The sequence below is a fragment of the Cebus imitator genome, unplaced genomic scaffold (genome assembly GCF_001604975.1).
Source record: "Cebus imitator isolate Cc_AM_T3 unplaced genomic scaffold, Cebus_imitator-1.0 Scaffold213, whole genome shotgun sequence".
NCBI lineage: Eukaryota > Metazoa > Chordata > Mammalia > Primates > Cebidae > Cebus > Cebus imitator.
In genome coordinates this window covers 1,859,185-1,875,816 of record NW_016107528.1, presented here as the reverse complement: position 1 = coordinate 1,875,816, position 16,632 = coordinate 1,859,185, and the positions used below count along the sequence as shown (strand labels likewise).

General features: G+C 38.7%; 2 protein-coding genes across 3 annotated transcripts in view; one reads left to right on the top strand and one right to left on the bottom strand.

Moving 5' to 3' along the window:
• Positions 1-4,907, top strand: part of MIER3 (MIER family member 3) — a 36,574-nt gene extending 31,667 nt beyond the window's left edge. For both annotated transcript variants that reach the window (XM_017548691.2, XM_017548690.2), the window contains exons 11-13: positions 474-601; positions 683-825; positions 934-4,907. In XM_017548691.2, coding sequence (XP_017404180.1) covers positions 474-601; positions 683-825; positions 934-1,391 — 729 coding nt within the window. In that variant the 3' untranslated portion in view covers positions 1,392-4,907. The remainder of the gene's footprint in view (positions 1-473; positions 602-682; positions 826-933) is intronic.
• Positions 4,908-6,836: 1,929 nt separating this feature from the next.
• SETD9 (SET domain containing 9) lies at positions 6,837-13,949 on the bottom strand. The gene is made up of 6 exons (XM_017548692.2): positions 13,477-13,949; positions 11,687-12,054; positions 10,417-10,540; positions 9,906-10,021; positions 8,922-9,027; positions 6,837-7,376 (listed from the first exon to the last, which is right to left on the bottom strand). The coding sequence occupies exons 1-6, from the start codon at positions 13,572-13,574 to the stop codon at positions 7,289-7,291; spliced, it is 900 nt and encodes a 299-aa protein (XP_017404181.1). The 5' UTR covers positions 13,575-13,949; the 3' UTR covers positions 6,837-7,288.
• Positions 13,950-16,632: the final 2,683 nt, after the last annotated feature.

Genomic DNA, 16,632 nt, shown 5'->3' with positions numbered 1-16,632 from the left:
AAGGGTTCTTCATCTCTTTTGGAAAGTGAAACTCAATCTGATGAGGCTGCATTCCTTATCCCCAGAAAAGTGTATCTAAATATAATTTTGTGAATTAATAGATCCCAGTGAAATCCATTTATGGACCTCTCAGGGGTTAGTTAATCCACAGTTAACCCTCACTGTAGTCAAAATCACAGAGTTCAGTGAAGAAAAGTAAAGGATGCCAGGGTTTTAGGATTTTCTGTAAAGGTGTGAGATAATTTCTGGATTCACAATTGTTTTATAAACTAATACATTCTGATTTTTTAAAAAGCTTGGGCTTTTGAAAATGGCCTCGTTATTAAATATTCCACTAATAAAAATGTTCAGAACTTTATAATTGAGAAGATAGAAAAATAAGACCCATAGATTGAAGTTGTAGTGTTTTAGAAAAGAAAAGTTCCCCCAAAAATGGTTGAGTTCTTTTTTTTAAAATTCAACTTTTTCATTAGGTGAGAACTAGAACAGTTGCTGAATGTGTAGCATTCTACTATATGTGGAAGAAATCTGAACGTTATGATTACTTTGCTCAACAGACAAGATTTGGGAAAAAACGATATAACCATCACCCTGGAGTTACGTAAGTACTGTGGGCTTGACGTCAAAGACTTATTTTTAACTGTGATGTACAGTCATAAAATTACTGGCGTGTGTTTTTCAGGGACTATATGGATCGTTTAGTAGATGAAACAGAAGCTTTGGGTGGGACGGTAAATGCTTCAGCCTTAACTTCTAACCGGCCTGAGCCTATTCCTGATCAACAGCTGAACATTCTCAACTCCTTCACTGCCAGTGATTTGACAGGTAAAATGAAGATCTTTTTGTGTTGTTTAGAACAGCTTGTTGCAAAATTGTGTCCTCTGTTTCATTTCATAGGACCACTCACTTAAACGGTTTTCCATTCCTTTTTAGCGTTGACCAACAGTGTAGCAACCGTCTGCGACCCCACAGATGTGAATTGTTTGGATGATAGCTTTCCTCCACTGGGCAACACACCCCGTGGACAAGTTAATCATGTGCCTGTTGTAACAGAAGAGTTACTCACCCTGCCCAGCAATGGGGAAAGTGATTGTTTTAATTTATTTGAGACTGGATTTTATCATTCGGAGCTAAACCCTATGAACATGTGCAGTGAAGAGTCAGAGAGACCAGCAAAAAGATTGAAAATGGGCATTGCTGTCCCTGAATCCTTTATGAATGAAGTTTCTGTAAATAACCTGGGTGTGGACTTTGAAAATCACACACATCACATCACCAGTGCCAAAATGGCTGTTTCGGTGGCTGACTTTGGCAGTCTGTCTGCCAACGAGACCAATGGTTTCATCAGTGCCCATGCTCTGCATCAGCACGCGGCCCTGCACTCTGAGTGACCTGAGTGAGGAGCCCGGAAACTGCGTGTTCAGGAGCAGTGAACTTGAGGGGAGCTATCAGGTTTGCATAGTCTTTCACTGGAAGTTTGAACCTTTCTCACTATGACATCAGTGATGTCAGTATGTATAGAACTATATCTTGATTTATCAAGAGTATTTTCATTTTTCAATCCATAAATGTGGAAATGAACTATGATCAGCAGAGTTGGGAACTAAGATTGAACTCTGTGGTGCAGCTTTAAGCTCTGCTTCTCTCTTCCTCATCTCCCAATACCTCTTCCCCACTCCCTTTTTCTATTCTTTTCTGTTCCCCACTGCCCTCACTCCCAATTTTAAAACCTGTAGACAGAGGCCACCAGCTCAAAACCAGCACAGATCTTCTGAACTGAATGGTGTGGCTTCTTTTTGTGTAAATTCCTTTTGCCGTAATGGATGCAGTGGAATAACAATGTTTACAGGTACCGATCCCAATCCCTGCTCAATGTAGCATTTTTTTGGTTTTATTTTCTTAATTAATAAAAGCAGGGGTAGGTTTATTTAAACTGCACAAACATGCAAGGATTTTTTAAAAACGGAAACTTCTCTCATTGTATTCAACTAGAGCACTTCAGTTTACAAAACAGCAAGTCCATCTTTATGGAAGCCAGCACGAGGAACTGTGTGCAAATAATGAAGACGCTTGCTTGGATCCTGTTTCAAAATTCCAGACCAGGGCTACCTTACACAGAATTGGTCATGTTACTGCCAGGAGATTTCTGTGTAACGTCATTTATTGGCTAAAAATTTGGCATTTGAAAAATGTGGTACTCAGATGGGGTTTTGTCCACCATTGTCAAGATTGTAATCTTAAAAACTCATACCAGTCATTGATAATTTAGTTTTTCCTGAGGCAGTCGACTCGCAGAGGCACAGTCTACAATGCCTAGGATATTGCCACTCAATGGTTTACATTTTGGGACACCTTTTAAGTTGTTTGTAGCACTGCAGTTCAAAGTGTTAATATTTAGAGGGACTTCTAGATTTTATACCTAATGCAGTAGAACCTTGAAGTATATTTAAGCTTTTTTGTTAAGCTTGAAGAGTTGGCAAGAAAAATGTGAGTTCCTATCTGAAACAGAATGGTACATTACCACTTAAGTTTTAAAAAGTGATAGACATTCAGATGTGTCTCAAACTCAGTTTTATTTTTATTCCAAATATTGTGAATGAGAAGCCATTGTCCTAAACTTTGGCCATTTTTGCGCTATAAACATGCATTTTTAAGTTATAAGGGGAATTAAACAATGTGTAATACAGTATTAGGATGTAATCTTTGCTTTTATAGTACTGTTAAAATAGAGAATGACCTTTTCTGTACCGTCTTAATTAAAATTATTGATTTTTACTAGTTGCTTTGCAAAAAACCTTAATGTTTGGCTGCATTGCTGATACTTGTAGGTATAATTTGCTTCAAGGTTGTGCTGATGAGTAGATAGGATGTAGTGATCTTAGTGATCGAAAGGGAGGGTATTTATTATACAAACTGTGAACTGCAATGACATCCTTCATTTTGGATGACGTGTATTGTTTTTCTTTGCAGCATTTTAATGAAGATTGCTTTGAAGTGTTTATGCAGTAGCACATTACTATAAAATTTAGTTTAGCACAGTGGACAAAAAGTAGTTAATAACTTAAAATCAGTCTCTAATTTATACATCTGAAGTATAGCATTCCTGTATGCACACAGTAAATAATGGGTAGCCTGGGCTCTGTGTTGCTTTCTTATATTTTTATTCAAGTTGTCAGCTTCTAATTGCTGTGTTGTTGTGCTAAACTTTGAACCTTATTTCTTTTATTAAAAATCAGTACACTTTCTATAATTTAGTAAGATACTGGCCATAATCTTCCATAATCTTCCATTGTTATAACTTTAATTTTTACTCTGGGTTTACAGTGGCTGGTCTGTATAAATAATTTACACAAAGATGACTGAATGCTAATACCAGTTGCACTTAAATGAACATGCCCATTCTCAGTAGCTGATGCAGTAATATATTCAGTTTATCTATGCATTGCTGGGGTCTTGATATAAGATAGAAACAGTGTTTCTTATCTAAAGTTTTGATTATCAGCAAGTTGAATGGACACTTTAGTTATTTAAATAAAGATTTTTGACCAAAATCCAGAAGATGGTATGAGAGAAAAATAAATTCCAGCTAGTTTAACAGATTTTTAAATGCCAATCTGATTTTAGCCTCTTAGAGAGTGCTAACTAGCTGGTAACGTTTACTTTTAATTCCTTGTTAAAATGAGGCAATAATTTGCAAGATTTTTGTATATAAGTGTAAATTCTTCATATCTTTTTAGATCTAATTCAATATTTTCTGACTACTTCTGTCATGTATAATACCATTTTTGTGCATGCTTGATGTGACATTCATAAATTGTACCACTATGACTTTATCCATGTAAAATAGCTATTTATTGAATTTTCTTTTAAAAGCTGGATTTACTGTTTTTTTCTCTCTCTCAGTTTAAACATCTTAACAGAGAATTTGTTACTGTTTATTAAAAGAATTGCATTTGGAAGCAAGAAAACAACTGATTTGCAGTCGTATGAAGAAACAATAATGCCTTTATTATCAAGTGTTAAGCACAATTCTTATAAGAAACTGTGATAAATTCTTTTTTTTCCTTTGCCGCAATATTTTCTTATGAACAAACCAAAAACTTATGGTGAGCAGTTGCAGTGTTGGCTGATATATCTTTTATGTACAGGGAATTTGAAGAGGACAGTGGATTCATTTAGAAGTGTAACTGGTGCTGTGATTATAGCAATACATTTGTTAGTTGTACTTCATCTTTTTCATGCTAGCTTTTTAAATGTTTAGTTTTCCTCTTGTCATGGTCAACTGCTGAATTTACTTGAAGGATGTAAATTACTGTTTAAAAAATACTAAAATCTGTACAATTAGGTCAAAGAGTTGTGCAATCATTTCCTTTTTAAAATGTTGAGGGTCGTAAATATTTGAGAACATCAGATCTAATAGTACGTAGTGATACTATTTAATTTAACCAAAGTCTCTAGTGAATATTTCAACTTTGAATGTAAACTAACGAATAATCCTGACCACCAAGGAGATTGTTTGCCCAGAGTTTCAAAGCACATTGTCTACAAATGGAAATTGAAATAATTTATAAAATATTGACATTACTATGTTTTTTAAAAAGTTCCTAATTTTTTCACTAAATGGAGGAAACTATTAGTTTTATTGTTAAATATCGTAGATATTAATATTCCTCTTAGATGACCAGTGATTTCAGTTGTCCCAGTTTGAAGTAAGTACCCTGTGAGTATGAGATAAATTAGTGACAATCAGAACAAGTTTCAGTATCAGATGTTCAAGAGGAAGTTGCTATTGTTGCATTGATTTTAATATTTGTACATAAACACTGATTTTTTTTAGCATTATTTTGTATTTGTTGTACTTTAATACCTGGTGTACAGTTCCAGAAATAAAAATCTGGGAATCTTTTTTTTCTTGGTTTGTGTGGATATTTGCCAAAAATAGATACGTTATTTAATGAATTTTAAGCTATACCAAATAGGTAGCTATTATACCACTGTTACATTGGTTTCACATGTAGTAAATAAGATACATGATAGGTAGTGAAGTTGGTAGATTAAATGTTTTCTTTAAATCCTCTATAATAGTTTTCCATGTATAATAAAAGTCCAAAGTAAGGATTATACTTTTAGTTTAATTCAGGAAACATTTGTCGAATGTTATGTTTCAAACACTGTTTTAGGTAACTGTCTTTTAGGAAGACGTATCTGAAATTTGATCAAATATTACTTAGTCTATATTTGCAGTCAACTAGTCTTCCTTATCCATGTTATTCATAGTTTGATTGACTCTAGTCATATCTTTCCTAAACATCTTTTCAAGCTAAAGCTACTATCTTGGCCTTATTTCACAAGTTTGTCCCCATATTTCATTTGTTCTGACCAGAGCTTTATGTAGTTCCATTTTTAATATGCAGTGATCAGACTGCCCATAATACCCAGTTTGTACAAGGCCAAGAAAGGGATAAAAGGAGAGCAAAAACCTTGACTCCTCTGCTCTGGTTACATTCCTTCCTTCTCAGACACCAAAGGACCTTAGCGTGTAGGGCTCTGTGGTGGAGACACGATATAAATGCCTTCAGAGTGGGGTTAAGCACACATATTTTGAATACAGCAAGAATGCAACCAAGTGCCATATGAGAGCTCAGTACTTTAGGCTTTAGGAGATGGAAAAGCCTGTGGAAGCAGGATTATCTCGTTACATCTGGGTTACTAGGAGTCATTTTGGCCATAATTTCCAACTAGAGTATGCTTCTTGAGCTTGCTGATGGTAAGTGCTAAAGAGAATAGGGAAGTAGAATGAGGAACATATTGGGAGGGGGCCTTGAGGGATTATAAATTTCAATAGGGTGATTAGGCAATGCTCCTCACTGAGGTGACAGCAAGGGAGAGAACAAACTCTGTGGCTATCTGAGGTAAGATGTTTATAGGCAGAACAAGTGCAAAAGTCCTGGGGTGGGAATGTGCCTGGGAGGTTCGAAGAGTGGCCAGGAGGCAGGTGTGGGCCAGGTGGAGTGAGCAAGGGGAAAACAGGAGAGGAGCTCAGGTCATGAGCAGATCATGCATGTGAAGGACTTCATGACAGGAGGAGGGTTTTGAGCTGGGTCTTTCAAGACCTGACTCATTTGAAAAAATCACACTTGGCAATATGTTGTGTAAGGGGGATAGGAGTGGAAATAAGGAAGGCGACTGAGAGGCTACTGAAATTGCAATAAACTAGGTGAGTAAAGCTTATTGTAAGGAAGGTGGTCAGAATATAGTTCTATAGGTTCCATGAAGATTTGAGGAGCCCAGTCAAGAACACCCACTTTCCTATCCAAGTTTGGAACTCGGAGAGCTGGAGTCAGATTGATGGAGGTCAAAGTAACTATTGCTAATAAAACTGGGGAAGGTAGCTTCAGGGCTGCAGCCAGGTTGGCTTGCTAATGTATTACACCTAGACTCACTGTCACTGGATGGGCTGGCTACAGGCTACTCTGCACAAGGCAGAGAACTGTCAGGATACATTTTTTTCTGCTGGCAGGCAGAGTCCACAGAGAAGGATCTAGAAGGGTACAGGACATGGGTGCCTAGTTATTCAAACATAATCAGGCAGTCATCAGTCTTCCTCCAGTGAGTGGAGAGAGAGGCTAGGAACATTACTAGTGGAAGCCTCCACATGAAGACATGAAACACGTGGAATAAGTGTCCCTCCCACCAACACTATCTTGCACTTTTTTTTTCACCTTTTCTTTGCTGTGAAAATGTTCAAAGAGTAAAGACAATAGCATAATAACCTCACATTTTCCCCTTACCCAGCTAGAGCCATCTTTACATTATATATACACACACCAATTTACTCATGAGAACACAACAGACATTTTTTACTCGATTCTGTAAAAATAAAGTTTTTACAGAAGTTTGTATACATCAGCAGTACTACAAGAACTGCTGATGCTGGGCTACAATTTTATAAATCACAGAGCTTACAAAATAAACAAAAGAAAAATTGAAATTATAAGTTCAAGTAGTAGGTTTTAATTTAATAAGCTATTGTGTATTCAGGTGAAAACCAATTAAAATTAGAATTGCATTACAAATTTGAAATTGTAATGAAGCAAATTTGAATTGTAATAGCTTTTATCATGAAACTGGAACAAATATAGTATCAACAAAAACATAAAAAATTCCTATTCCAATTAGGTCTCAAAATATTTGTTCTACACGTAGAATTCAGAGAAGTGATTAACAAAAAAAATACTTAGAATTAACTCAGTAGCTGAGTAGAAAACCTAATTTCTGATTCACAGAGTTAGCTGACAATTGTGTAGTAGTTTGAAAAAAGCTCTTCTCCTTGTTTGATGTCCCTAAGTGCGACAAGAACAACACATCGAAGTGGGCTGAAAACAAAAAGAAATATATACAAAAGGTGGAACATTAATAAATATAAGCTCATATTTTTAATATAACCAATATGGGTTTTATAAATGTAACTTTACTCAGGTTCCTTACATTTTAGTTTATATGTTTGATTTCCATGAGGAAAGAGTACTTATCCCTGATGCAGGTATTCTAAATGAGAGTATGTCTATATCGTTTAAAAAATAACAAATCAATGTTTATACAACTGATTACTTCTTCTGACAATGTTGTTTCTAAGTTTAGGCCCCCAAAACTAGTATCACAAAAAGGATTTTAAAATGACATTATAGTTTTTCTTTTATTCATTTGTATCTTATATTCTGAAAAATAAAATTACTTAAAATTAATTGGAATTTAAAAAAATACTTTTTTCTAGACATCATAAGATATTGTTACATGTACACCTTCAAAGTTCTAATAACATGCCCTGGAGTATATGGCTAAGAAAAGCTAATTGATAAACACACAAACATATACATGCAGAAAAGCAAAAGTTATCAAGTTTTCAGTTTTTTTTTTTTTTTTTTTTTTNTTTTTTGGGACAGGATCTGGCTCTGTCACCACCCAGGCTGGAGTACAATGGTGCCATCTTGGCTCACTGCAACCTCCAGCTCCCAAGGTCAAGGATCCTACCACCTCAGCTTCCCAAGTAGCTGGGACTACAGGTGTGCACCACCACACCCAGCTAATTTTTGTACTTTTTGTAGAAAAGCGGTTCTGCCATGTTGTCTGGGCTGTTTTTGAATTCTTGTGCTCAAGCAATCCACCCACCTCAGCCTCCCAAAGTGCTGAGATTACAGGTTTAAGCCACTATGCCTGGCCTCAAGTTTTAAGTATATGAAATATTTCATGTTTTAAATATCATTCACTTTAGAAGGACAATTTAATAAATCCTATATAAAATAAAGTTTGCTAGCAACTCAGTGAAATAATAAAGATACCTTTCTACATCACTGTTAACAAAGAACTCTTAGCTCTCCAGAATTATCTATATTTTAAAATTGTTATTTGAATATTCTCAGTAGACTTTCTACTTAATGAACAGAAAATAAATGCTACATTAAAATATGTGTCTTCTGGATATAGTCCTTTTTTTTTCATTATTAAGAATCTAATAGTGAAATTTGCAAAAAAATCATCATATAATTTGGCCTCTTTCTTCAACTGGGTGCTTTCATACAAGGTAGAGAACATGATATTATAAATGATCAAAGTAAAAATATATTTGAAGATTTTGTGGGTAGGAAAAACGACAGAATCACTTGAAAAAACTTTAAGGTGGATACTTATGCAGTATTACCATAGAATAAAAATGGGTAAAAATAAGCAGAATGATCTAGGTTTAAGGAAAATTTTCAATTTCAAATAAGCCTACATTAACACGTTAAGGTGTGATGAACATAAAAATCTAAGTTATAATTTTTCACTAAAAAAACTCCCAAATTCTACATAGCTTTTCCTTCTATATTTTTTTAAGTATAGCATAAGACAGAAGATATGAAATGCTCTTTTAGCAAACTAACCTTTGTTTGTCATAGCAGTAGGCAATGTTTGGAAGATATTGCTTCAGTTCTATAGGGAAAACTGCAGGCACATCAAATTCCTGATAACAGACATTAGCTGCTCTGTCTAGGAATGAGCACATAATTTTTAGAAAAAGAACCATTATACAAGGTCATGGAAAACAGAATTGAATTATGATACTTAATATCTGTTTTTCTAAATTATCAAAACATGCTCAAAATAATTACTACTATGCTCTAGGCACTTAGATTTTATTTACTTATTTATATTTTTAGATATATATGTAGTAAATCATAAATATATAAAATAAAATATTCAAAAAGTAAGACATATATAAAACATGTTTTATTATTTACTTTTTGCATAAATAACATATATAATAAGCATATGTTTGGATAATATGTACCAACATACATAATAAACATATATGTATGTTTTATTGTTCACTTTTTATATATCAGAAAATAGAGGCTCAGAAATATTAAAGGTTAAATATTAATAAAAGAGTCAGGCTTGGACTTCGTTTCTCACTAATGCCAAAGCCCATGTTAAATGTAATCAAACAATCAGACTTTTACCTATGGGAAAGTCAAGTCCTAGAGAAGATATAGTGACTCACAAACTTAGCAACAGAAAGCAGATACTAGTCTAGTCATTTATCTGTAAAGCTATCTTGAGCACTGACCAAGTAATTTCTATTTTAAAAATGCTAAAATAATAATGATCAAAAGGGCAGTTGCTATCAGTTGCCTATATTCACTACAAAATCAGAAGAAAAACAGTAAATTAAAGAATTATAAATAATGTATATCATTATTTCCCCCAATTCTCTGACATCATCCCTCTAAAAGTGATAGTTGCTTAAGGACTTGACTAGCTTATTACATGTTATACTCAACCGCCTTTGGCACTCTGTCATGTGACAAAGAAGTAGAATTAGCCATTGCCATATCTTGTCTCACAGCCCCATGATGCCTTCTTACCATTGGAACAATTGTTGACATACTGTCCCACAGCCAGGGGGTTATGAATTTCTGACGTTAGCCAGGTACTATCACTCATTTTTAAAGGGCCGAGTCGATCCCTCCCATTGCATGATCTGAAATAGGTGAAAAGCATTAGCTAATGCATCTGTATCTTAAAATAGAATTCAAAAATATAAAATTAACACTAGAATTAAGCAAGTGTATTTTTTCGAAGAGTTTTATATAATCAATAGGGCAACTGAGTTGTTACACAGCAACTATCTAAACAGAATTTTGTTTAAAGTATAAATGCTGAGCCAGGTGCAGTGGCTCAAGCCTGTAATCACAGCATGTCAGGAGGCCGAGATGGCAGGATCTGCTTGAGGCCAGGAGTTTGAGACCAGCCTGGTCAACACAGCAACTCCATCTCTTTTTATAAAAAATAAAGTAAAAATGCTGTTAGTCATAACCATTGTGGTAACTGTGGTTCTGTCTCCTATAATTAAATTTGAACATGGACATCACTTACCTGTACACAACTTTTGATATTCCTTTGTTATTCCCATCAATGAGTACCCCGTCCAGGCATCTAAAAATAAATGGATTTCCAATGGACTGGAAAAAGATCGGCTCATACTTCTGATATACTGTACCTATTATACAACCAAAGAAATATTATAGTAATATGAAAAAGCATAAGCATTGTGATAAGAACTCTTCTCTGAAACATAATTACATTCTCTTTAGTTACTTTCCCCCTTTTAAAGAGTGGATGTCCAATAGCACATAGAGCAGAGAATCAATTTATCCACACAGCAAAATAGAATATGGGCACCTTGGTTAATGATAATATGAACGTCACATTTTAGGCTCAGTTTTACAAAGTGATACACACACACACACACACACACACACACACATGTTTTAAGTAGAATGTGACTTGACATCTAAAGAGTTTGAAGAAATTTACTTTGCTAATAATTAAATAATATAGACACATATGGGAACAGATGAGTCTGACATTAAGGCTGTTTCTCCTTTCACTGGCAAAAAACAAAAGCAGAAAATATTTACTGGGTGCTTCCCATGTTCCAGGCATGTTCATCTTTTACTAAACTTGTTTTAGTATTAATTTATTTATTCTATTTAGTCTTCACACAATTAGGTTACTTGTACAGCAGGAAACTGAAACTCCCTTGCTTGGGAATGTAAAATTCAAAAACAAGAAAATTACTTTTTAAAAACATGGGTCTATCTGGCTCAAATATTCACACACACACTTTCCACTATACCAAATAACATAATGTTAGTTTAACACATAATGTTGTCTATTGAGCATTTAGTCAATGATCTTTTACCCAGAAATTGCCTTACTTTCCAAGTATAGAAAGGGCAGGAAGGTCTTTATTGAGTGATTTATGGGTTAAAACACTATTTTTTACGTTTTGATCCATACCATTTTGATCTTTAGCTATTAAACCAAACTGACTTTTTTCTCGAGTGCTTTTTAAGCAATTTGTCAAAGTAGGTCTTACTATGTTCTAAATGTAAACATTGACTAGAAAGATTTCCTGGAATTAAAAAAATGCATTTATCCCAGCAAATACTCCAGGATACTTTCTAACACATAACAATTTACAAACAGTTAATTTCCAAATTAGAATTGTAAAAATCTATGGAAATTCGAGTTTTCAATTTAATCTCTTACTCTAAGGATTACAGGGCTGGGTATTTTGTTGAACTTATATTTATCAATATGTAAGAAGCTTGGCAAAGTATAATACTAATCGTGCTGTTACCAGGATACATAGATACGACCGCGCCCTTTGGTACCAATCCTTTAGTAACGAAGACACCTTTTCCAGCAGAAATCAATGAGCTAGTTGCTTGGGCAACACTGAAACCCAAAGTCTTGTAAAGAATTTCTTCTGGTTTAAAGATACTTTGCTGTTGATGTCTGTTTTCAAGCAGTTTCACCCATTGATGTTCAACTGCCAGTAAGTCTTGATATTTTGATTTAACAGATTCTGGAAGCACAGTCAAGATTTCTGATTGTTTATTGAAATCATTTAAGAATAGAGCCTGGAAAACTTTCAGTAATGCTCCTAGGACATCTTCATCTGAGATAACTTTGTCTTTGGATTCCTCTGGAACATATCTGAGGGTCCTGAAAATGGGAAAAGTTTCTATTCACTGCCCCTTCAACGGATAAAAGCCAAACTATCTGCATACTTTCTGGGTTACTGGACTTAATGAACTATAAGCTTATTCTCATGTGTGTGAAGGGCTGGAAACAGTTCAGAAAAGAATTGTTTGGTGGAGCTTTAGTTAGCTAACTCCCAACACTTCCCACCCAAGTAGCCAGTACTTATGAAAGGCCCACTCTATAACACACGCTGTGGGGTCCTTACATTATTCCATTTTTGCAGACTAGGGAACTTGACCAAGGTCTCAAAGCCAGTAAGCAGGACAGCCAGAGGCAGAAAGGAAGCTCAGCTCTTTCCGGCACTACACCCAACAGCCAAGCTGAAGGTCATCACAGTGAGAATGAATGACCTCACATTCAATGGCTTTTAAAAAATGGCCTTGTAGTTTCAAAGACATACTGAACATCATATACTTTGTGGCATTCCCTCCAGCAGTACTAACGTCTTTAATAACTGCATCTCTTATTTTCATAACCATTCTCTTTTCAGACTATTTGTATTTGAACATAAAGGTTGTAATTCCCGCCTCACAGTTCCGTAGTCATGATACAACTGGTCTGTTTCCCTAGTATGCAACTTCGGGAAAGCGCTTTGCTTCCCTATTTTTCGGACACTGACTTCAGAGAGGCACAGCTTCTCTGGTAAGCACGGTGTTGTGCTGCTGATCACTAGTGCGTCCTTAATAATGCCGGCGGGACGCACTCCAATCCCAAACCCATCATTCCGACCTGCTTTGAGTGCTGTTCTGCCCATTCTTAACGCGCGAGCTACTCCACGCTATTCTCACAGCCTGGCTGGACTGGGCTGCCTTCACCACGTGAAGTACTTCCATGAACTATGAAAATAAACCCTGGCTTCGCTTTTCTGAGGAAGTTCAAGCTCCTAACTAAGCCCTGGTGGAGAAAAGGCCACGCACTCTCACGCGGTAAGAGCGGTCTCTTAAAAAACTTTCCATTTTTTGCCCAGATACAAGCGCCCCAGTCAGCGCCGAAAGCAATAGGGAAGAACAGGTAACATCTCCCGAAGGTGAACCCGGCCTAGCGCGCCCGGTAGCGCGGCGGATACTGGGAAAGAGGCCATAGGCCCCGCCCACCTGAAGCCACCGCCCGCTACAGGCCGCCAGCTCTCCCCTGACCCCGCCCGCCACTGCCCAGCGGTCCTTAAACCCCTCAGCCGCCTAAGGGTCCGCCCTCCAGGCCCGCCCCCCTCAGCCCCGCCCCCGCCACAGGCTCCGCCCCGCATCAGGCCCCGCCCACCTCTGGCTCCACCCGCCCGCCTCAGGCCCCCAGTCCGCCTCCGGCTCTCCGCCTCCGTCCCGCAGCAGTGGTGGCGTCTGGGAGCTGAAGGCAGGAGCTCCTCGTCCGGCCGCCGCGCCCTCTCACCTCGGGTTGTGGCTTAGGTTCAGCGCGATCCAGGGAACGAAGCGGTACTTGTAACGGCGCCATCGCTGCCACAGGCCCCGCAGCAGGCGTCCCGGCATGGCACCCCCGCGGGCCGTGACCAGGACGGCGCGGGGAAGGCGGATCGAGGCCTCGGGTCCGCCCCGGCCCGGGGAGGAGCGGGAGCCGCGGTCGGCGGCCCTCCCCTGGCTCCTCCCTCCGTGCCCCTGGCAGCGCCTGACTTCTGTTGCTCCGGGGCTCCGTCCTTCCCCTTTCTTGACCTCAGGTCTCTGAATGAGAGCGGCGTAGAGCTGGAAGGAGGGCCCCTTGGCCCCTTTCTCTTCCTCCAGTCGGTCGGGTGCTTCTGCGGGCGCGCTCACGCGCTAGCGCTGGGTGCGGGCAACGAGTCACCGGGCTCAGGGGCTACCCCGCCGTCGAGACCGCATCCCGGTAGCGGACCGCCCCGTTTTTGTGTCACGACGGCCCGCCTGCCCCATTGTCCCGGCCGCGCTCTGTGTTCCATCCTCCATTCCCCTGAGCTCTGCCTCTTTCTCGACGTTCTCTCCCCCTCCCTCCGTGGCCCCGGAGCAGCCCCACTTCGGGAACCCGAGTTTTGTAGTCCTCCCCAGACACCACCGCTTCTCCAGCGTGAACCCGTGTTCCCAAACTTACCGGGTTGGGCGTAAGAACAAAATGCGATGATGTCCTGTCTTCACTCGTTTTTCTCTTCATTTTCCCAACCACTCAAAGGCAAAACTGTATGGGCAAATGTTTCTGAAAAACGGCTTTATTGAGGTATGGTTGGGGTACAATAAACTGCACATATTTAAAGTAAACAATTTGATAGGTTTTCGACACCACAACGAAGATAGGGATCCAGCCCCTCCCCAATCCCTCAAGCAACCAGAGGTGATTTTGTCCTTTTAATATGTTCTTGAATTCAATTTGGCAGTTTTATTTAGAAGTTTTGCATCTGTGTTCATGAGATATATTGTTCCATAGTTTTCTTGTAGTGTTATTGTCTTAATCTGGCTTTGGAATTTAGGATAATGTGGATCTCATAGGATGAGATGGGAAGTAGTCCCTCTATAGAAGAAATTTAAAAGGACCTTTCCAACTGCTCCTCCCGAACACACGTATGCATACACACGCGCGCGGACATATTTGGAACAGGTTTGGACAAAGTTCAGTTTTAAGGGGGGCAAACTACAGGAATCCCTTAATCACATTCAAATCACCAAGTGTTTATTGATAGATAAATACGTTGGTATCATTTCCTCTATTCTTTGCCTGTGAGGCTGAATCGTAAACTGAAGTTGAAATTGAACAGCTCAGATCTAATAAAAATTCAGCCAAGGCCAGTCGCGGTAGCTCACGCCTGTAATCCCAGCGCTTTGGGAGGCTGAAGCTGGTGGATCTCCTGAGGTCAGGAGTTCGGGACTATCCTGGTCAACATGGCGAAACCCTTTGTCTACTAAAAACAAAAACTACAAAATTAGCCTGATGTGGCCATGCATGCCTGTAGTCCCAGCTACTCGGGAGGCTGAGGCATGAAAATCGCTTGAACCTGGGAGGCGGAGGTTGCAGTAAGTCGAGATCACACCACCGCACTNTTCAAAAAAAAAAAAAAAAAACACCTCCCAAATGTGCTTCTATTTTAGGAAGAGATGTCTCCGAACTGAAGTGATTAGAAGCTGCCATTTCAACAAGTACCAAGGCAAACTGCTTGTGAACAGCTGTTTATGACCCAACATCAGCCACAATGCCATGCTAGCTTACAGCATGACTTTCTACAACACTCTTTAAAGGCTTCCCTCTCAGAGGATGATTAGGGAGAGGCACCTGCTCGGATCTGAAACTGCCAGGGCCTGCAGCTTGGATTCCAGCGCCTACTCCCTTTCTCTACCAGGGAAGTTTGTACAAGGCACAAAATGAACAATTGGGTGAAGTGGGTTTGCTTAGTGATATGATGAAGCAAACGCTAACGCTGTGGCGGAAGACACACTGTGGCTCTCTGGCTTGTCAGGCCCCCTTCTCTGGCCTCCTCCTGGGCTCCTGGAGCAGGGCGTGCCAGCCACTGGCCTCAGTGAGCACACACAGAGGTGTTCTGGCACAGGCCCAGGTTGAGCTCATGAAGCCAGAGGGAACAAATCCTGTGTAATCTTCACCCAGATCAAGATCAACAGCACTCCCATTACCCGCAGAGACTTCTCTAACGACCCGACCATCACCACCACCTCCACACCTCCAGCTCCCTGGGCAGCCACCATTCTGACCTCTGCCACTACACATCAGCTTTGTCTTTTCTCTCATTTTGTAAAAATGGCATCATCCGGTAGTTCTCTTTTGTGTCTGGCCTCTTTAACTCAACACAGAGTGCTTGACATTAATTCCTGTTATTGTGAGTACCAATAGTTCACTCCTTTTGGTGCTGAGGAAGATATTCAAATGGCCAGATCACATATAATAAAATGCTCAAAGTTGCAAGCTATCGGGAAAATACAAACTAAAACCACAACGAGTTACATCTACAAACCCACAAGAGTAGCTAAAACTAAAGATGTAATACTGAGAGTTGATGAGGATGTAGTGAATTATAACCCTTGGACACCACTTGTAGGCATGCAAACTGGTGAAAAAAAAATTATGGAAAACTGGTGAGCAGTTTCTAATAAACATTCACCTATTATATGACCTGGAAAAAAATGAAAACACAAATGCACAAAAACCTGTACAAGAGTGTTCCTAGTAACTTTATAAAAGTCCCAAAGTGTAAATAGCTGAAATGTCTATCAATAAAAGAATGGGTAGATACGGTGTATATACAAAAATGGACAAGTCATTCTTAACCTCTGTGGTGCTTCAGTTTATGGAAAAAAATAATGTGTCTGCCACACAGAGGGTTATTAGATGAACAATGTGGAAAATGGCTTACAAACACAGGATTTATCTTTGGTTTTGTAGCATATAAATCAGAGAAAGACAAAGAAAAGGGAGGCTTTAAAAAAAAAAAAAAAAAAAAAGATGAAGCCAATGTGCTGTAGGCTGCCAACTTCTACGCCTGCTCCAATTTCTCATTTTCCTGGATCCAGCTGCCATTTCTCTGACCTACTGGAAGCAAGAAATAGTGACACAATAAAACCATTTTTCCTCCTCCCA

Bases quoted from the DNA above. Each gene is read 5' to 3' on its own strand.
- SETD9 (XM_017548692.2), bottom strand. From the start codon at position 13,574: ATGCCGGGACGCCTGCTGCGGGGCCTGTGGCAGCGATGGCGCCGTTAC. The intron at 10,541-11,686 runs GTAACAGCACGA...GTTGTATAATAG, and splicing joins GGTCGTATCTATGTATCCTG to GTACAGTATATCAGAAGTAT. The intron at 10,022-10,416 runs GTAAGTGATGTC...CACCTATTTCAG, and splicing joins ATATCAAAAGTTGTGTACAG to ATCATGCAATGGGAGGGATC.